Source organism: Tyto alba, unplaced genomic scaffold (genome assembly GCF_018691265.1).
Source record: "Tyto alba isolate M040663 unplaced genomic scaffold, T.alba_DEE_v4.0 Super-Scaffold_11, whole genome shotgun sequence".
NCBI classification, from domain to species: Eukaryota; Metazoa; Chordata; class Aves; order Strigiformes; family Tytonidae; genus Tyto; species Tyto alba.
The window spans coordinates 3808421-3829435 of record NW_024881273.1 but is presented as its reverse complement, the minus strand read 5'-3'; the positions used below and the strand labels follow the sequence as shown (position 1 = coordinate 3829435).

Below are 21015 nucleotides of genomic sequence, written 5' to 3'. Positions count from 1 at the left end.
TGCGTTGCCTTTTTGCTTCAACTCTTGCTCTCTCTTTCAGACCCTTCTTTTATTTGTCCCCGATCCATATTTTTTGCATTACAAGTGAATTTTGGCAGCTGGGCCCTCGGAGGAGCCTCCCTCTGCGTCCAGTATCTGTCACATCCACCCTGCTTCCTCCACTCAGCCCCCTTCATCTCCCACACCCCTGCCAGGCCTCCCCCCATTTCCTTAACCCATCTTTCCCTTTGTTAATTAGGTGTTGCCTACCAACCCAGAGGAAAGCTGGCAGGTCTACAGCTCTGCCCAAGATAGCGAGGGACGTTGTATATGCACAGTGGTGGCACCTCAACAGACGATGTGCTCGCGTGATGCCAGGACAAAGCAGCTGAGACAACTATTAGAAAAGGTAATGGTTGACCTCTTCTGGGAAAGGTGGTTTGGTTTGGCATGACATTGGGGGTAAAAACCCTGAGCGAGCTGGGCTGAGCCTTGGTTTCCAGGGAAGATGGACCCCTTGGGCCAGCCCTCCCATGCTGTAGTTGTCCCCATGTGTGTAGTGGGGAATAATCAGCCGCAGTTGGGAGGATAAATCTCTTAAGTCTTTCTGAAGCACAGAGGAAAAGGGACCGTGGCCTAAAGTCGGGTTAAAACTGCTGAGATCAAAGCAATGATATTGAACCATATCAAAAAAAAAAAAAAAAAAAAGAGCAATTTACTCATTTTTTTCATTACATTAACACAAGTGGTTTCAGAGGGTGAGCCTCAACAAGATGAGAGAAGATAGAATTAAAAGCCCAAAGCCCGTGCATTCCTAGCCAAGGTGATATTAAAAAGGTCGAATAAAACGGTACAAGCTGTCGACATCAAATAGCACAGAAATGACAGTTAGTAGTTTTCTTTCTAATGTTGACATCCACTTGATTAGTTTTTAATAGTCTGCTGTCCGAAGAGATCAAAGAATCTCATTAGGGAAACATTCCCGATAACAAGAAATTTTCCAGATAATAGATTTCATTGAAGAAAAGCTGTTTCATGTGCAATGGTGTTCTTCTATTTAAAATATAAGTGGACTTCTGTGCTGGATATGTAATTATCCCTCACGCTATGTTGGCATGCGTTGTGCATGATAAAATAATTTTTATTCTGCTGCTTTTGGGAAGTTGGTGTATTGGTCGCTCATAACAATATTAAACCTACGCTTAACTGGTTTTCCTATGTGATAAGGACAATAAAGCGAGGCAGGAAACATTTAGCCCTAAACCACTTCTTTGGTATGTCAGGGGCTTCTAAAAATAATCCCGCTCAAGCTTTTATTTCTCTCAGCAATAACGGCAACAGCACATTTGTCTGAGAGGCAGCAGGCGTTACATTAGCAGCTGACACAGGCGCCCGAGCGCCGTCGTGTTCCCAGAATTGCTCGTATGCATTAAACAAGCAGGATTTGACCCAATGCCCTCTGCTAATGGACAGGCGAGTTGGGCGTACGAGACCTGGGATAACATCAGCTCCCGTGCGGAGGGTGTAAGTGCTCAGTGATTTTTTTTTTTTTTTTTTTTTTCCCCTTATGCAGCTCTCCGGCTGCCAATGAATACAGTGAGGGAGGAGCGTTATTTCAAGGCATGTGTTCTGGGGATATGTTACCTGCCTGCTAATCTGTCTGCATCTCACTCCTACACTAACCTATATGAAAACCCCAAAATAAAGAATAGGCTCTTAGTGCCAGACATCTGATCTTGATGAAGGCTGAAATGATAATCCCTGTCGGAAAATGCAACTGCAGAGAAGAGCTTCCAGCTTCCCAGGAAGGATTTCAAACCTGAAAATTTCTTCCCTCATCTGACATTTTACCTCTAGTTTTATGATGGGAAAACTCCCATCTCCTCATTTCTTTCTGCCAGCAGATGAAGAAGCATAATGTGTCAAAGAGGTAATTGTATTTGGATTTTCAAAGGAGGAGACCTGGCAGTCACCTATGGAAATAATAAGGCATTGCTTTTACGGGCAAGAAATAAGCTGCATTTGTGTGTGTGTATATGTCTGTACACAAAACAATTATAGCATCTTCAGTGAAAATCTCCACGCAGAGGCTTCAGCAGCTGAATGTACTTTGAGGTTCAAAGCTGCCAAGACCCCATCTACCCTCAACACATGGGCACAGGCATATGTGTAGAAACTGCAGTTCATGCTGCTTGGAAGTGAATCCTGGGCACCCCATCAGTTTAAAGAGCAGGCGTTAAGTGAGGTACAGTGAGCCAGGTCTGCTCGCCACAGCACAAACTGTTCAGCCCGTGGTTTGACACCGAGGTGTCTGAGCTCATCTTTGGCTGGAGTACACAGAGTCCTTCCAGCCTTATATGTGTCAGGTGCTGAGTCCAGATCTTGGACTGCATCCAAACCAAGACATCACCTAAATCCTGTTCATAAACAGATTATGGTTTATCTTCAAACGGATTTTTTTTTTTTTTTTTTTTTTGGCCCTGTTTTCTGGGAGGACTTCCTCCTCTGATGGTTAAACCATTTTTGGTTTCCTGCCAATTGTTATTCTTTGCCAGCACTGATTTCCAGATTAAACAGTTCTTTTTGTTCCCTTGATATTCACTCCGAGGTGTATATAGGGAGAACCATGACATTTCAGCCTTCACTTTGCCTTCTACAGACATTAAAAGATGAACTTTTCATGTCCTGGTCCATCAGCTGAGTCCACCCCTGTACTAGTTCTTCCTGTAGACCATGAAAATATCCCTCAAGATGCTTCATGCTATTGCTGCAGTTTGTCCAGCTACCCAAAGCTAAAGATTCATCCCAATTCAAACCTCAAAGATGGGCTTAGAACGGCCCTTTCATCTGGCATGGAAGGCCTGTCCACAGGGAAGCTTGAGCAGGCTTTGACCATACAAATCTCATTCAGGTCATCAGCCCAGTGTTGACTCTCTGTTACTCTGGCTTAATCCTGAAACAACCCAGCGTTAAACAAGATGACAAGAACAGCACTGGAAGTTTCCTTTGTATCAATTTCCTATTTCAAATGCTAAAATTAACTCTTTTCCCCAAGACAGTCGCAGGTACCTCTCTCACATCAGCTTGATGGAAAATGAGGTTTCATGTTGAGAGTGCATGCTTCACCGATGGAGGCAAAAAGCATTTTAGCTGATGTTTGAGGATAGCGGTTAATGGATGAAGCTGAGGGAATTTGAGAGACAGTATCCTTGGGTCTCAGTTCATTACAGCACTTATGTACATGCTTAAGTTTAAGCTATGAACAGCCTCACTGAAATCTAATCAAGTGCCAAAGTGCTTTGCTGGATCAAGGGCGTAATATGCTAATGAAGGAAAACAAGTAGATCTTCAGCTGACGAAGCACACATTACTGTCAGAGATCAGGGATGATGGAGACTGACTTTCTACAAGTCTGGCCAGAATCTTGCCTGGTTGAAAACAACATGGGCAAAAACTAGTGAGAGTCTGGACTTGTAAAACATCCCCGAAATAGCACAGCGGCTAATTTTAGGTGTCTCAGTTTAGAGACATCTGAGGAGGCTATTTTCCTCTGCAGTCAGGGGAGAGGCAGACTCCTCCAGAGGTGATTCAGAGCAGAAGCCTGAGCGAGATGCTGTGATTCATTTCCTAGCAGAGTCTGTCTCTCCCTCCCCACCATCCAAGAGGCAGCATAAGGAGCCCCCGGAGCCTTGCTCGGCCCCTGCGGGGTCAGATACCAGTCTGTTGTTACAGAAATGCTCTTTTTTGATTACTTGCAGCTTGGCCTTTAACTGGGGTTAGGCATCAGTGGAATAAATTAGATCAATTTTGTATCATCCGTACAAGTTATTCCTATTCCAACCCATTGGAACAGTTCTGCGGTGGAGAAACAGCTTGACTCAAAGAAGCATAGAGTGGATTACCAGAATAAAAATATCTGCAGTCCAGGCATGCTTGTCTAAGACTTCCCTTCTCCTGCCTCAGGGTACAAAGAGGCTTTCAAACGCCTCCACACCCAGCCCAGGTAAATTAGCACCCAGGCGTGTCCACTGAGAGCTCGTGTACCCCAGGGGAGGCATGGCTCAACAGGAGCCACCCAGGCTCTGGCTGAGCTCAGGTTTGCTCTTCTCCTCTTCAAACCAAGAAGATCTTGTTCTTGGTGGTAGTCGGGATGGGTGCTGGTTCATCTCTGAGTGACGTGTTGGGACTCAGGGACTGAAAATAGCTTCACCTTTTTTGAGGGAGACTATTAGACCCCCGGAGCAGCCATGCTGGTTGTACAAAATGTTTCCTTACTGTTGGCCTTTGAGATGCAGGTTGTCCATACATTTTTAATAGTTCCCTGTAATAGTTTTCTTGTCATCGTGCATGAGCAATGGGCATTTTGATTGCTTCAGAGATGCAGACGCCAAACTTGGCATTTGACCTATGCTGGTTTCAGCAAGTAGTCTCCGAGACCTGGCTGCGTGCGGGTGTCCCGCCGTCCCCTCGCTCTGCCGCTCGAGGTAAGTCACAGCAGCCCAGTGTGATTTGCTGGAGGAAATATTGCACTTGCACCGTTCCTTCCCCATCCCACCCTGTCCGCGCTTGGCTTTGGTGGAGACGGGAGCGGATGCGGCCGCGTGGGCTCTGGGAAGTGTCTCAGAGCGGATCCGCAGAGACGGCGCCGGCTCACAGCGGGGTTTTGCTCAGCCGCTCACAGATGAAGAGGCTTGAGCCAGGATGCCTTTAATGTGAGGGCACTGATGCAGCAGCACGCTTGGATGCCTGATTCATTTTAAACACCGGCGTCGCCCCTGCCAGCGCCAACGGTCGTATTTCTGTGGGTAACGCGGCAGTGCCGAGTCGTGGGTTGAGCCCCGTAGTGTACAAACACAACCGTCCCTGATGCAAAGACCTTAAATTACACCCATTGCTTAATGCTAAATAGGTGCTTGGGTGCCTGTCTGTGTCAGAGCTTCGCTTACCCTCCCCTCGCCTGAAAAAACGAGAGAAGGGAATATCTTAATAAATCAGAAGGCAGCCAACCTTCAAAATCGGGTCAGCCTAGCTATCGTTTCCCTCCCCTCCTTGCACCCTCAGCTCTTTCTCTCACGAGGAGCCCAGCCAACCTCCTTGCATCATTCCTTCAGCAGGGCCAGATGGGCGCTGCGCGGGGAGCCGCGGGGATGCGGCATCGGTCGGCTAGAAAAGATGCCGACACGGCACAACCGCCCGAGTGGGGGGGCACCAGTGGGGCCAGGGCATGCACGCCTCAGCCCCCGTGGTACTTCCCCAGCTTCAGGATGCCCTCACCTGCAGCTGGATTTGTTGTGGCAGATGCTGTATAAATAGTAGGGCTGTTCGGATAATGAAGTTTTTGCTAGCTGGGAGTAAAGTTTGCACTTAGGCAATCAGTAAGTGTCACTTGCGTACATTAAGAAATTATAACGTGCAGCTCAGCAGAAGCGTTTCTCATAGTCAGATGTGCTTCTGCTCAACCAAGAGCATCTCCTCATGCAACGGTGGGTGCCAGCCCAGCCTCTCAGAGAGGCCATCATGAGTGATGCATTTTAGCCTTGACTACAGACAGCCCTTATTTGCATGTGTGATTGTTAAACTATTCTCTGCAGCACGGCAGAATAAATGTTTATGAAACCAATTTGCTCTGGTTTGGAGCGTGGGGTCATAACAGTATGAGATGCTGTTGATTAACTAGTAAATAATGCATAGGCTGATTACCCTTTAGCTTTCTTGACTGTGTAGGAAAAGGTCAGTGTTCAGCGCTCGATGCAAGTGGGGCTGCCTTGCTGCTGGGGAAGCATCTTCTTAATGAATCCCTTCTCATTTGACAGGTGCAAAACATGTCCCAGTCGATAGAGGTGTTGGACAGGCGGACTCAAAGAGACCTACAGTACGTTGAGAAGATGGAAAACCAGATGAGGGGCCTGGAATCAAAATTTAAGCAAGTGGAAGAAAGCCACAAGCAGCACCTGGCAAGGCAGTTTAAGGTATGTCTGCTTTCCAAACTGCTAACGAAGCTGTGGCCAGGGATTTAGCGGGGTGCTGGTCCCCATCAGCTGGCGTAGCCGTTGGTCCGGCCGCCCGCCCGCAGAGCTCCCTCCTGGGCAAAGCACGGCTGCTCCGGGTTGTGGCATCGCATCCTCGGCCGCAGTACATTTTTCTATAGGGTAAAAGCATAAATCTCCACCTTCCCATACCACAAACCACCTGGGTGCCCCGAACAGGGTAGCATAGGATTGCTCCATGGCGGGGGGGGGGGGGGGGTGGGTTTGCAGGGGGCCCCCGGGGCAGCTGAGGTCAGGGCGAGGTGGGTTCCCCTCCCACCTTCCCCACGCCGTGCCTGGGACCCCATTTTCTTGGGCAGAGCCAGGACCTGGGGCTCCGTTTCCATTTCTGCAGCGTGTGACAAACCACAACGGGCTGTCACCAAGTCGCTTCTGTGCCTTGGGGTAGTTGTAGCAATGGGGCAATCGGTCAAACAAATCAGCACACACACCACCACCCCCCCAAAAAAAAAAAAAAAAACAAAAAAAACCAAAACCAAAATACAACTATTGCAGCTGTCCTCGGGCTGGCAAACTGCACATCTCAAGGATGTGCAAATGCTCAATTTTGAAATAATGGTGTTGGCAGCAGAGCCAGCGCTTTCTGACAGATTATATGCGTTTTGCCCTGGTGTCATACAAATGAGAAGTAAAGAAATCAGCCTTTGAAATGAAGCTGTCATTGAGAACAATGGTCAAACTTTCACGAACTCGATTGAGAACAAATGAAATTGCCAAAATTTTGGTGATGCTTTGGATTAATAGATGTAAAAAACAAATTGAGAAGATTTCTAGTGAAATTTGGGGATGTTTCTGATCAGCCACCCAGCTGATTCCCATCCTCGTTTCCAGGCAGCTGCCCAGCTGGTGTTTTAAAGCAGAATTTTTAATTGATGTGTTAAATACTGAACTACCAAGTTTACATCATAAAAAGCTGGGAAGAAGGTTCTTAAAACTTTTCACCAACTCCACCTCCTCCACTCCCCATCTCCAGTTACCTAAATTTAACTCCGCACTCTGGATGTAAGGACCATCTTTCTGATTTAAGCATGAGTTTCTTGTTTGGTTGTTTTTTTCTTTTTCTTTCTTTTCCCCCCTCTCCATTCTGATGAGTTTAATCCTCCCCATTGCCTGCTAGGGAGCTTGCACCAGAAAGTGCAAGTAAATAAGAAAATAAATATATTCCCCACATGCAAACTGCAGGAGGGGAAGCCTCTTGACTTAAATAGGAGGGGATGGGAAGGAAAGAAATGAGGCTGAGAACCAATTTCTGATCCTGTTCACCCCTGAGCTGCTTCAGCAGACAGCCAGATGTCACAGCCCTGAGCACTGTGAACTTGGCCACCGTGCAATAGTTTAAGCAGCACCAGGTATACTGTGTATACTAACATGCTTCATTAACGGGTAGGTGCATGCATATTTATGTCTACTCATTAGCTGCTGGAGCAAAGCATCTTCAACAAAATGCTGCATACCGTGCCTTTAAATGAGGCCTTCATTTAATTAAAAAAAAAAAAAAAAAAAAAGTCTTCGCTTCTGCGAAATAAATTTGATAATGACTTTGATTTTTATGTTCTTTATGGCATGCCTAAAAACAGTAAGGAATTTTTGTCTAATTTGCTGCCAAAGCACCATTTTAAATAACAGCCACAGCATTTTGTTTCTGCTAATGCCAGCATTAAAATGTGAGTGGTTTGGAGCTCTTGTGTTTTTTAATCTTTAGTTCCATAAGAGTATTTGTCTATGAATGGCTATCTATATAAGGCAGGTTAGTGAGCTAGATCCTCAACAGTATTTCATTTTCTTGCTTACAGGGCTAACTAAAAAGCAAGTTTTTTCAATGCTGCAGTGACTGAAGAAGCAGTTCACTCCCATGTAACCATGAAAAGAGGGCCACAGAGCATTTTGCACCATGCATTTATTTTTTTGATTATTTTCCAAATTAGCACCATATCTCACTAAGGAACCTTGAACCACACAACCAAGATCTTCCTTTGCATGCAATTGTAGATGCATTTCATGAATAGTTTGAAACCCTTGTCAATGCATATATATATTATTTTATTTTATTTTTTGGAAAGAAAAAAAAAGAACTCTTTGTGTATGTGATCTGAAGCATGTAACCCTAAGATGTTGCATTCTAAAAATGACAAATAAAGGCCTTTCCCAAATATTTTGGTGTTCTGCAGCCTGTTTAATATGTTCTTTCCAATACATCATTTGGACCAAAATAATAATTAAAATAATTGTAATGATAATAATTGTGGGATATGAACATTGCACTCACGTAGGAAGCAACCAGGTCAAGGCAGAGTGTTGCAGATTTTTGCACGCATAGCACTGAACCAAGCTTATTTTAACCTTGCAGGCAATAAAAGCGAAAATGGAGGAACTTAGGCCTTTGATACCAGTGTTGGAAGAGTACAAAGCCGATGCAAAATTGGTATTGCAGTTTAAAGAGGAGGTCCAGAATCTGACGTCAGTTCTAAACGAACTCCAGGAAGAGATTGGCGCCTATGACTACGAAGAGCTTCAGAACAGAGTGTCAAATCTTGAAGAAAGGCTTCGTGCATGCATGCAAAAATTAGGTAGGCTCAGAACAACATGGTGGCACTGGCTAAACACCATCGATGTTAAACCACGCATCCCGTCTGGAGGCAGAGATGCTAGACTGGACATCTCCTTGGGCCTGGCCTGGCTGTAAGGGATGAGCTCGCACAGCCACGCTTGATCCTGTAAATATTTATGCTATAAGTAACATTAATCTTGGGAGTAGTCCTGCTGAGGATTACTTGCATGAGCAATGTTGCTCATGGCGTAAGTGCTTCAGGATCGGGCCCCCTGACTTAGGCATGTGACGTTTTGCAGCGCTTGCATAAGTGGGCGGTGAAATGCGGTAAACGCGTGGCCTGTTGCAGATAACACTTATGCAAAGCAAACACATGCACCCGTTTTGCTTATGCATCAACGTCCGGTCTTTTTGCTCACTGGACCTGGCACATCAGCAAAGGTCTCTGCGCACCGCTTTAAGTAGCGTGTGCGTGCGTGTGCAGGCTGTGACTCGGTTTCCCTTTTTCCTTCCTTTTTGCATCTTTGCAAAGCCCTGTTGAGAAGAGCATGACGTAGCTGGTGCGGGTTCGCGGTTTGGTCCGGACTGTGCCACTGTGCAGGGTATAAATCCTCCCCCCATCTCTCCCATTTCCCTGAGGGAGCAGGGAGCCCCTTCCATCCGGCCAAGTAACCAGCAGAGCCGAAACGCAGGAGATTCATCTGGAATCTCGTTCAGAGAGTATTAATTGACCGAAGCCTGTGGGTCCATTGTGGGGAGACACAGCTGTAGCTAAACCCAGCATCTGACCCCAGAGGGTGGAGAAGGGGGGAAGAAGGGCACTGCCTTCCGCAGCTGCAAGAAATCCCCCCACCGTTGGTTGGCCTAGCTCTGACTTGATTTAATTTCTACTTACATTATTGACTTTCTTGTTAAGCAATTTAGATAATCTAAACACATTAACTGCTCTGCAGTCTATTTTGGTAGCACATATGAAATTACACTCTCAGGTAACTTCATGGAAGATCAGATCTTTACTGAGCACTTTATACCCTCGGCAAGGTAACGCTTTGTTTCTCTCTTGTCTCTTCTGGTGGGATTGCTTTTGCTTGTTCCTAGATGCCTCCACACTTCTGTAAGCAGCCGCCTCCCCTGTATTTTCCCCTGCATTTCCATCCTGTCCTCTGTTAGCTTGTACGTCCCTTATAAGCTACCTCTCACTTGAAATCTCAAAGAGAAAAGACAATTTCCATGTAAGCCTGAACGCTCAGCGGTATTTGAACGATGAGCGCGCAGCGAGCCATGCACTGAGATGCCCCTGGAGAGCTGCCTGGGGGCAGGTATAACCCCCTCCCCTGGCCAAGTGAGAGGGCAGAGCCTGATTTCTCGTTTATTAACGAGCACTGATGCGCCCAGGTGTGGTTTGGGGGCAGAACAGGCTGAGGCGAGTCATGCCATCGCTTTCTGCACCGTGTCTGTGGTCCCTCTCCTCGCCCTGTGATAGTCACGGGGAAGGCAGAAGAGGGTTGAGTGTTGGCGGGGAGGTCCTGGTCATCCCCTCACCCACTTCAATTTTACCCTGAAAGCTTAATTGGGAAAGAAATGATTGAGGTTGTAACATCTTGGTGCTTTCTGTGTTAGCAGTACCTAATACCTGGAGCTTTATCACATGGGGACCATACAGACATCTCAGGAATGACAGTGCTGCAGTGGGTAAGATAAGAAAGGATGGAGAACAGGCCTGGGAGTGTCTGGTTGACCAAAATCACACAGCAAACCCCCCGGCAGCCCCACACCACTAGCACAGGCAGCTCTTTTCTTATTCCTCCCCTGCCGAAGGTAGAGATGGGTGTAACAAGAGGCGATGGTGCCCAAGGAGGGATCCACTTGCTGCATCTGTAGCCTTCAGCCCCTCTCTTGAAGATGGGGAGGAGCTGCAGGTGATGGGCAAAGGGAGCAGCAACAAGACCAGGAATTCGAGTTTGGGCTGTAGAAGTACTTTCCCAGGGAAAGTTCTTTAAACAAAACCATCCTGGACCCCACGGCCCATCTCCAGCTGGCCTTGGTGGAGCTACCCAGCCCAGGCTGACTCTGCCAGAGCCAGGGGAGCTGTGATGATCCTCCTGCAGACCCTGGGCAGACTTTAAGTAGTAGCTCCAAACCCATTCGGCGCTCCAAAAAAACAGTTTGCTCTGGACCATTAGCCCCTTCTGCTCTGGGCCATGTCCTGGCTCACTGCATTCCCTTCGTGCTCAGATCCTTCAGCTGGGACACCCACCCAAGGCAGTAGCCCAGGTAAGACTGACTGAGGCAGCTAGGGTGGCGAGCTCTTGCAGGCAACTTTTCCTAGAACCTTTTGGGTGTTTTTTGGAATCTTTTTGAGGCTTTATTCGGGCTTTTTTGGCTGTGTCCTTTCTTTCTCCTCTTGCTCTCTCTGTGACCAGGGGGGTCAGAGCAGCTTTTCTGCCTCGGGGCGTTGCAGCACCCCTGGGTGCTCGCAGAGACGGACGCCGAGTCTCGCAGAGGTTTGCCCGTGAGGGTTTGCTGCTCGCCTGGGAGGGTGATTTATTTGGTCATTTAACAGCAAACAGCACAGATTGAATTTCCAATGTTGTTTATCGCTCCGGAGTGTAAACCAGTGAAAATGGTAGTTAATTGAGTTAAATTCAGATAACAACCTTACAGACACTTTGCTGCCACATGATGAGGCCCTGTTTGCTGAGGATTGCTGTTTGCTGCAAATTAGCTGCTCAGAGGGATTCACTAACGTTTCAAGTAGCACGTTTTAGCTTAGATTTTCTCTGCGTGGGCCATCAATGCTGCTTACCTGGTGCGTGTTCACCTGCTAGAGCTCAGGATACAGCTTAGAGTGCCCAAAACAGGATCAGGGAGCTGCAGCAATAAACATGGGACAAGGAAAGGGATGGGGAAGTGCCGTGTTCCCATCTGGTTTGCCTCTCCCCATCCTCTGGGAAGCACTGAAGCTCAACAGTACAGCAGCATTTTCTTTAGACGGGGTCCTCTTTTGCATTTTGGGTTTCCTAAGCGTTATTGATGGATCAGTAGTGAAAACACATCCTGACCCTGGCATGTGTGAAGGGAAAAAAAAAAAAATCAATAATGGCACGTTCAATCTGTTATTTTGTTTACACTCCTAAGGATCACTATTTATATGGGGATTTTAACGTTTCCATTAATGTTCCTAAGAGGAGCCTTGGAGGAGTGGAGATGTTGTCAGTCCTTGATTCAAGGGGGAAATTAACTCTGCTGTGCTCCACAGGCTCATGTTTGCCCGATAGCACGAGCTGTCCCCGACTCCTGCAAAAAATCCCAGCCCACCATCCTGGTGCAGGAACGGGGACAGAGCCCTGCCAGTCTGTCCCAGATGTTTTGGGGAGAGGGGGGAGCTCCTAGCCAGGCGACAGAGGTGAGGACAGGGCACAACCCCACTGCTGCAGCCCCATCCCTGCTGCAGAGGGCTGGGACCAGGATGGGGGGGGATCAGAGCTTGGTTTCGTGGGAAGCCCCAGCAGGAAAGATGCTCGGCTGTAGCAGCAGCAGCCCAGGCAGAACCACAGAGTCCAGAAGGAGACGGTGCTGGTGTCAGCGCCGTGGCTGTGTTGGTGGATATATTGCTGCTGAGCTGCTAAACATCACTTGTGGGCTGGGTCTTAGGAGGTATATGGAGCAGGGGTGTTAGTATCCTGGAAGGATGGTAACACTCATTGTTACTGGCTGGAGGAAAGCGTGTCTTCTGCTGGAAGATGCCTTGTGTGGCTAGAGGAAGGGGCTGTGTGCGTGGAGGTGGTGTTTCTTTGCAGCTTTCTGAGCTCCGGGGGAGCAGATCAGAGGCAGTTGGCTGGGTCAGCCTGGAGGGTCACTCAGGAAGGGGCTGATTTGTGCTGTTTTCCAGGAACAGGGACACGCAGGCCCCCACGGACCTGAATAGTGCTGGAGAAACTGGAGTGAAAACAGATCCTCTCTGCATGGCCCGAAAGCTGTGGCTCATAGGCTTCCCCAGTGTCCTGGACTCATGGATGAGCACCAGGTTATGCTTTACTGTTGCACGTTTGCTCCTGAGTGACTTGAAATGCCCAGAGCAGCTCGTTGGAGGGCAGATCTCCTGCAAAAGTCTCAGCACTCATGGGTGTGGGGCTGCCCCGGGGCAGGACAATCACAGCCAGGGCTTAAAAACTCCCCTGTGGGAGCCAGTAGAGACTGATAGAGGATTTGGATGCTGGGTGTCTCAGGGTCTCACCCCAGCTCTGTTCCCAGCCGTGCTGAGCTGAAGCCCATGCTGAGCTCCTCACCCGCAGAGGAGAGCACTGCTGAGACTGGCTGGTGCTGCTGGTGGATGCTTCAAGGCTGTGCAGGCTGCTGCTTCATGCCAGAGCGTGGGGAGATGCAGGAATCCTGTCTTGTGAGCTCCCGCTCTGATTCAAGTTGCCACATGTCCAAGGGAAGCAGAAGATAATCCCTTCTGCCCCCAGTAAAGTAATTTTCCTGCTTTAAATGATCGCTAGCCCCATAGAAGCGGGGGAAAAAAGCTGACGGTGTTTGGCATGTGGTGTGGATCTCATCAGGATTGAGTGGGTGAATGAGGATCACAGAGGCTGTAGTTGTCCATCTCTGAGTGATAAGCTCATGAGAGTTGCAGGGACCTAGCTAACTAGGGACCTTAAAGGATCCATTTTAAAGTTGCCCCCTTGCATCTGAGTGCCTAAGATAGATTTACACCAAGAAAGAAAACACCTTACCCTGTGTAAGAGCAACCCTCTTGCAATGCTGAAGAACTGTTGTGAATGTGCCTCCAGCTAAACGTGTATGAGATGTAGCCTCACTACTTGCAGACAACACTAGTTTACCCTTATCAGCTGCTACTGCTTTTTTTTTTTAATATACTTTTTTTTTTTTTTTTTTAAATCAATGAGCTTTTGTACAACCTTTCTCTCCAGGGAAATGGAAGGAAAGAGATAAAGTGACAGCAATGTAGGTCTGAGATAATGGAAGGCAGCTTGAGCAGATCTGTGATTAGAGGAAGGCTGGTCCTCTGCAAGGGGAATTTGCAAGACATTAAGCATTTATTATTTTAACCCATTGCATCCATTTCTCAATAACTTACTCTCCTCCTGAGCTGAGAGGTTTTGAATGCATCAGGCAGGAGGACAAACTCCTGTACACCATGTCTCTGAGGACAGGAAAGCTCTCTTTTTTGGTGGGATGTCTCTTTATTTACCTGGTGTCTGAAGGCTGTGGGAAGACTGATGGTCCCCTTGGCCATGTCATGCTGGTGCACATCAACAATATCTCCATCTATTTTATGCCCTAGGCTAAGGTGATCCCTTTTCCCGCAGCTCAGAGCTGAGGTAGGTGGATGTGTCCCGTGGCCATGATCAGGACTATAAAGGGGCAGATGAGAACAGGCTAAGGAGAGAGGCAGATAAGAGATATTGTGGAGTGTACATACTGGAACTGCTCAAGGTCAGGTTGGATGGGACTTTGAGCAACCTGATCTAGTTGGGAATTCCCTGCTCATTGCAGGGCGGTTGGACTCGATGACCTTTAATGGTCCCTCCTAACCCAAGCCATTCTATGATTCTGCGTGGTAGTTTTGAGCAGAAGGATGTTGCCCTGAGCTGGCAGAGCTCTACCCACATTTCAGCAGCACCTCCACGGGCTCCCACCCGCGGCCTCGGCCCTGGGTGGGTACCCACTGCTGAGCAGCGGGGCCATCCCTACCGCCTGCAAACCCAGCACCCAGAGCAGCCGCTCCCAGCACCACCAGCATCCCCTTCCCCGGCCTGCCAGAGGCTTCCACATCAAAAAGGAGCAGTCAGGGAACACCTTCTGAGCTTTAAGTTGTGGCTGTGTCCCTGGCGCTGCTGACCTCAGCTTCTCTTGCTCAGGGGATGCTGCTGCAGGACCAGCTCTGCGCTGAATGTGTCCGGGTTTTAAATGAGTGCTCCTGTAGCAACAGACCATCCAACACCAGCCCTCAGTCCCTCCCGCGGCATCTTCATCTCCTCGCCTGTCATTCCGTAGTGCACATATGCTGAAATGCCGGTGTTTGTAGGAGACCAGAACGGCAGCTTTGCTGAAACTCGGGGATATTGTTGGAAATAGGAACTCAGCGTAAGGCTGCACCTTCCATGCTGAAGCTGTAGCGTTGCAGGCATCTATTCACGGGCGTCTCCGGAGGGGTGCTGGGTTCAGTGTCAGGGGACAGAACCATGGAAGGGAAACAAGCTGCCACAGGCAGCCTACACAGCAAGCTAGAGGAGAGGTGCCACTGCTTCGCCTCTTATTTAGGGCTTAAAAACACGGCGAGGCACTTAGCTGGGCTTGCAAATGTGCTGACATGCCTACCGAACTCAATGGCATGAAATCAGTGGTGTGAAGCACCTGAGTATGCTTCAAACCCTGGCTCGTAGCGCTGTGCGGGTGCATGTCCCTGTTGCGGTGATGCTGAGCCCGGGCAGGATTCCCGGGGGGCAGCTCCCGAGGGACACCCCACCTCCTGCCTTCCACCTTCCTCTCCTGGAGCTGGCGAAGCCCAGGCTGGTGGAGGAGACAGGAGGAGGCTGATGAATTCATTACTGTCTCCTAAGTGTGCAGACATGATAGGGAACAGAGAAGGTGGCTGGTAGAAACCAGTAACTGGTCTTTGCAGGGAAGAGATTTATATTGCACATAATTTCCCACCTTTTTTTTTTTTTTTTTCCCCTCCTTTGCATAACCTGTAACAAATGCATGTTTCCAGCAGGGCTAGAATAGACAGGTCTATCTTTTTATCTTGGCTGCACCCACTGTATTATAGCAGAGATGAGCAGCGCTATTCAGCTAATTCCTCCACCTGGTTGCTTGACTCTGGCTAACTTTTCTCATTTTATATGTTGTGACATTAGCAGCACAGCTGGTTCAGGAAAGCCTGTTTTCCTGGGGGCACTGTGATAAGGACAATTGTTATTAAGAGGCAGGAAACAAACAAAAGCATCCAACAATTGTTCTTGGCCTAATTGCATCTAGTTAAATAAAAGCAGCTGCCCGTCAGTGCGAGAGAGTAGTGGGCAGAGCGGTGTGGGTCGTGGCTGGCTCTGGTGCCCCTCATCGGGGTCTCGGGGCTGGCTGGCAGAGACCCACCACCGAAGGAGCCGCAGTGATCTGACGTGGTGCTCACCAGCCTTGCACTCTTTTTCAGCTTGTGGCAAGCTGACGGGAATAAGTGACCCAATCACAATTAAAACCTCGGGGTCCAGGTTTGGATCGTGGATGACGGACCCTCTCGCTCCCGAGGGAGAGAACAAGGTAAGACTGCAACAGCTTCATCTCTGTGTTCCCACCCCCACCAGTGTGGCTGAGATCATTGAAAACTCATCGCATCTAAGCCCCAAAGCCCACATTGTGCCCTGTGAAACCTGTGGAAGGTCCTAACTCATCTCATGGGGCTCTGCTGGCCTCTTGTGCAGCGGGAGGGAACTGAGGGTCCCACGGGGAGGGAGGATGAAGAGGGGGCTGAGCAGCCTCGTGTAGGTGTCCCTTCCCAGGGCAGGTGAAACTCGTTGCAGAGATGAGTGTGCGTGGTCTCAGAAATGTCACCCAAAGGTTTGTGCTTCCCACAGGAGGGAAAAATCAAATATTGGGTTTCTCATCGGGGTTTGGCAGCCAGGAGGGAGCTGGGGCTGAGCAGAGGGACCCATGGTCCCAGTCCCTGCTGCTCTTCTGCTGTCGGTGCCTCCGATAATGTGATCTAACTGCATTTGTCCTCCATCCTCCACCTTCATTGCTGTGAGGAATCAACTGACTGCAGCCAGAGAGAGATTTGTTTTGCTTTGTTTTGGTCTTTTTTTTTTTTTTCCATTCAGACCATTCAATTTTGATCCCAAGGAGGTAGGAGGCCAATAACTGGCTGAAAATCAATCCAGGCTTCCCATGACTGATGGAATGGAAAATATCTCAAGTGTTTGCTGAGGATTTTCAGGCAACAAAGCAAAACAAAAACCACAGAGCTTGGCTGCATGGTAATTCCCTCCTGCATGCAGCATCCTTCATCAAAGGATGAAGGCACCGGCAAGGGCTGTATTGGGGCAGCTATTTTGAGAGCTTTGCCCTGTGATTGCCTTTCTGTGGCTGAGAGAGGACGAGGGATGCTCTGGAGAAACCACCCTGGGGGTGGCTCCATTTGCCCGTGGATGTGCAGCAATGAAGCAGCAGTGACTTCAGATATCGGGCTCTTTCCCTCCAGCAGCCAGCTGGTGGGCACTGGTTCCCCAATATGATGCCTCCATATCTTACAGTTACTAAACAAAACTTCACCTATAGCCCCAGTAAGATCCTAGTTAGAAGTGGGATGGGAAGCTTTTACCCACATCACATCTTGTTTTGCTCAAGGGAGGGGACAGACTTGTCCCCTTCAGGCTGTGCTTGCTGCATCCCTTGGCACTAACATGATTTCTACATCTGTGAGGAAGAGTCAGGTCTGTTGCAGCTGAAGCTGGTTAATCAAATGCTAAAGGTCTTTGCATGTCTTCAGAGAGTTTTGTCTCAAACCAGTACTGTTTAATTTTTTTTCTTACCCATACCTTTTTTTGCAGTGTATTTTTGTCATGAGAGTAGACAAGCAGTTTTCTCTGGACTCTAGCTCAAGCTTCACAAGTGTATATGTGTATATAATATATAAATCTAATGTGAATTTTATTAGAAACACCCGATAAAGTGAATTTCATTGAGCTGCCCCGCAGAATGGGAAACTGGGGATGGGGAGAGATGGGCAGTTTATCATATCCATCTTATGACGCCAAGCCCCAGGAGGTGTTTGGTGGTTCGTGTGGTCATTTGTTCGTGTCATGAAATCACTGAACACAATTGGGGAAAATTGTGAGTCTCGCAGGAGCAGCCCAGGGGCGAGGCAGCAGGTGGACGCTGAGCGCTGGGATTGATGCGTATTGGCAGGAGAAGGTTGCTCAAAGCCAGCCGGTGCGATGAGACATCGCTATCCATCAATCTCCGCTTCTCCAAAGCATGAAATGCCTTTGGGTCCTTCCACCTTGCAGCCCCAGCGTGATGATATGGGGTTCTGCTCTTCTGGGCTTCTCTTTGTCTCTCTAAAAAATGAGCACAAGGCATTGGCGTGCGTAATTTTTTAATACCAAATAATGAAATGGGAGCAGCAGAGCCACGATCGGTTTTCTGGGGGTTTTTTGTTGTCATTTCCCAAGCTGGTTGAGTTGAACGCAGGCATTTCATTAAGTGAGGAATGCTCTCCAGAGCCACGTCTGACAGCAGAAGCTCTCCCAGGCTGCAGGCACTTCTCTGCCGTGGGCTCAGGAACGCGCGTGGGTTTTCCCTGGTGCTTTTGCAGCCGTCCTCAAGCCCACAGTGGAGGTGTGAAGATGAGAACCATTTGCCACATGTTCACTCCCCACCTCTGCGGTGTTTCCAGGGAGGTAACGATGGAGGGCTGAAGCTCCCCATGAAGTTTTTGCAGACCCCACTTGGCCTTTCCAATTCAGCAGCCAGAAGCAGTTTACATGCACACACCATGCGTACATTTGTCTGCTCTTCTAAGGGGCCCTGGAGACAGCCACATTGCAGAGACAATACTATCAGATCTTGCAAGGGGTTTGCAAAAGAAGTTTGCACGACAACATTACCCAAATCTGCATCCTTAAAGACTTCCCTCTTGCTGTTTAATTTAGTTTTTCTTCGTCTTAAAACAGTTTCTACAGAAAACAACTATCTTATTTTTAGGCAGGAACTGCATACAGAATGTCACTCACTGGCTGGATATTTCTTCTTGATATTAACTGCACAGCTTTGTCATTTGCCTCAGAATTGGTTTCATATGACAAGAGCTTTTTTTTTTTTTAAGGAGTCTAGACAGTGTCCCTAGTGAACTGGCACTTAAATGATGATCTAGAATCTCTCCCCCATCTATCGATAGCAAGATTTTGATCTCTGTGTCTCTTCTATTTTAGCAGCGTTGGCTTCAATTTTTGATGCAGAAGCGTATGATTTTTAAACCAATATGAGCTTTGCCTGAATTTCTTTGACAATAAGCAATTGCATCCATCGCTTCTGCATGCCAGATTAATGGAGTTCTGCACAGCAGCTGGTATAATTTACTGAGTGCTACCACGATGGGGCTTACGGGAAGCAAAAGCGGCATCAACATAATATGCTGGGTTTAGCCAGAGAAAAGATGCTAATTGCCCTCTGGAAGGATGGTGCCGGTCATGCAGCACTCCCAGGGAACCTCTTAAGCTCCCAGGTTCCTGGGGAGATACCACATTACCCCTCAGGAAAGCTTTGTTATTCCATTGATTTCTTGGTTGATTTGGGGTTCCAAAAATTGGGTTTATTTCTGGGCATAGAGGTGGCAGGCGTTGGACACATCATTTTCCATCAGATTGGATTCCTTGCTCTGGATTTTGCTCCCAGCTCAGTTTCTAGGGTGATGTGCAAGGGGCTCAGTCTCCGCTCTTTTCTAACCCCACGTGTTTCTGTTGCTTGCCCAGGTCTGGTACATGGACAGCTACCACAACAACCGTTTTGTCCGTGAATATAAATCCATGGCAGATTTCATGAATACTGACAATTTTACCTCTCATCGTCTCCCTCACCCGTGGTCAGGCACTGGTCAAGTGGTCTACAATGGCTCTATCTATTTCAATAAATACCAAAGCCACATAATTATCAGGTTTGACTTGAAAACAGAGACCATTCTCAAGACTCGCAGCCTGGATTATGCCGGCTACAACAACATGTACCACTACGCCTGGGGTGGCCACTCGGACATCGACCTCATGGTGGACGAGAACGGGCTGTGGGCCGTCTACGCCACCAACCAGAACGCGGGCAACATCGTCATCAGCAAGTTGGACCCCAACACCCTGCAGAGCCTCCAGACCTGGAACACCAGCTACCCAAAACGCAGCGCCGGGGAGGCCTTCATCATCTGTGGCACGCTCTACGTCACCAACGGCTACTCGGGCGGTACAAAGGTGCACTATGCCTACCAGACCAATGCCTCCACCTACGAGTACATCGACATCCCCTTCCAAAACAAGTACTCGCACATTTCCATGTTGGACTACAACCCCAAGGATCGGGCCCTCTATGCCTGGAACAACGGGCACCAAATACTTTACAATGTCACCCTCTTCCACGTCATCAGGTCCGACGAGTTGTAGTCCATCCTTGTTTAGAAACTGATTTAGGGAAAAAAAAAAAAAAAAAAAAAAAAAAAAAAGGAGAAAAGGGAGAAATGAATTAAAAAAAAAAAAAAAAAGAACAACAACTAATATCAAAGAAACACACTTTAAATAAGTAAATATATAAACAGCTGCCAAAATTAACACCAACGTCATGGAGGATTATTCAGCATAAACCTGACAGATCAGCATTACCTCTACATTTCTAGAAGTCTGGCCCTGTGTTATAGACTCACGAATAACCATGTACTTGCAGCTGGAACTGCACTTAAAGAACCACTTAAGTTTGGGGTTTTGTTTTGTTTCTGTTCCGATAGCAAACCTATAGTACATACTAAAGAAGTAAGGCAATGACTGTTGAAAGTTTATCCTTGGGAGACTCGCTCTCTTCTGTGTGTGGGTTGCATGGACATTTTCCCGACATCACGGTCAGCTGTGATGGATGTGTGATTTGTATTTCTAAGCAGAAAAAGCTGACCCGTGAGGAGCTCTCGCTGTCTGAACAAGACCTATCACAGGTTAGTTTTCTTCGCCTTCCATTGCAGCTACTGTCTCTCAACTGTGTTCTTGTCACTTAGATTAACTGTGCTGAGACCCGAAGTAGCTCATGGATCTGTGTCTTAGTAACTATTAAACACGATGGTTTAAGTATGTATTATGAACAAGTTGTTGTACCCATATTGTTTGAACTTATGTATTCAGCAAATATATTGTATAATGTATGTCTGTTATTTACCAGAGGTGGCAAAACTTTGTATGTCCAGTTTATGCAATGAATGTTGTAAATGCAATGATGTAGTTTGGATTAATAAATGATGGTTTTGTTTCTAAAAAGAAAAAAAAAAGATCAGTGTTCACCCTTATACACAGATAACCAATTTCATGTTGATAATTACGAGAATATTCTCTTACTGTTATACTATCTACATAGCATTACGGTGGTTGGAAATGGCTTCTGTGGAAATTCTGTGGCATCAGATTCCCATGGGAAGCCCTGTTTATGGAAGTGTGAAGGTAATTAATTTTTTTTTAAGAGGAAAACTTTGTACTATCCACAGTTATCTAAGGAACAATAAAAATATTAGAAGACTTCCCTGCTTTGTTTATTGTCTTCTCTGTATGAGTGGCCAAGTGTAGGGGAAGGGTAACAGGAATTATTGTGGAGTTTTTGGGGTAATCGTTGAGCAACCATCCTGACTTTCCTTACATCTTAAATCGAGTATGACCTGATGTGTAGCTGCCGCTGGGAGCT

At 47.6% G+C, this 21015-nt stretch overlaps 1 protein-coding gene across 2 annotated transcripts in view; it reads left to right on the top strand.

Annotated features, from left to right (window-relative positions):
- Positions 1 to 20856, top strand: part of OLFM1 (olfactomedin 1) — a 34780-nt gene extending 13924 nt beyond the window's left edge. For both annotated transcript variants that reach the window (XM_042786659.1, XM_033011954.2), the window contains exons 2-6: positions 239 to 388; positions 5793 to 5948; positions 8374 to 8593; positions 15752 to 15858; positions 19068 to 20856. In XM_042786659.1, coding sequence (XP_042642593.1) covers positions 239 to 388; positions 5793 to 5948; positions 8374 to 8593; positions 15752 to 15858; positions 19068 to 19742 — 1308 coding nt within the window. In that variant the 3' untranslated portion in view covers positions 19743 to 20856. The remainder of the gene's footprint in view (positions 1 to 238; positions 389 to 5792; positions 5949 to 8373; positions 8594 to 15751; positions 15859 to 19067) is intronic.
- The last annotated feature ends 159 nt before the right edge of the window (positions 20857 to 21015 follow it).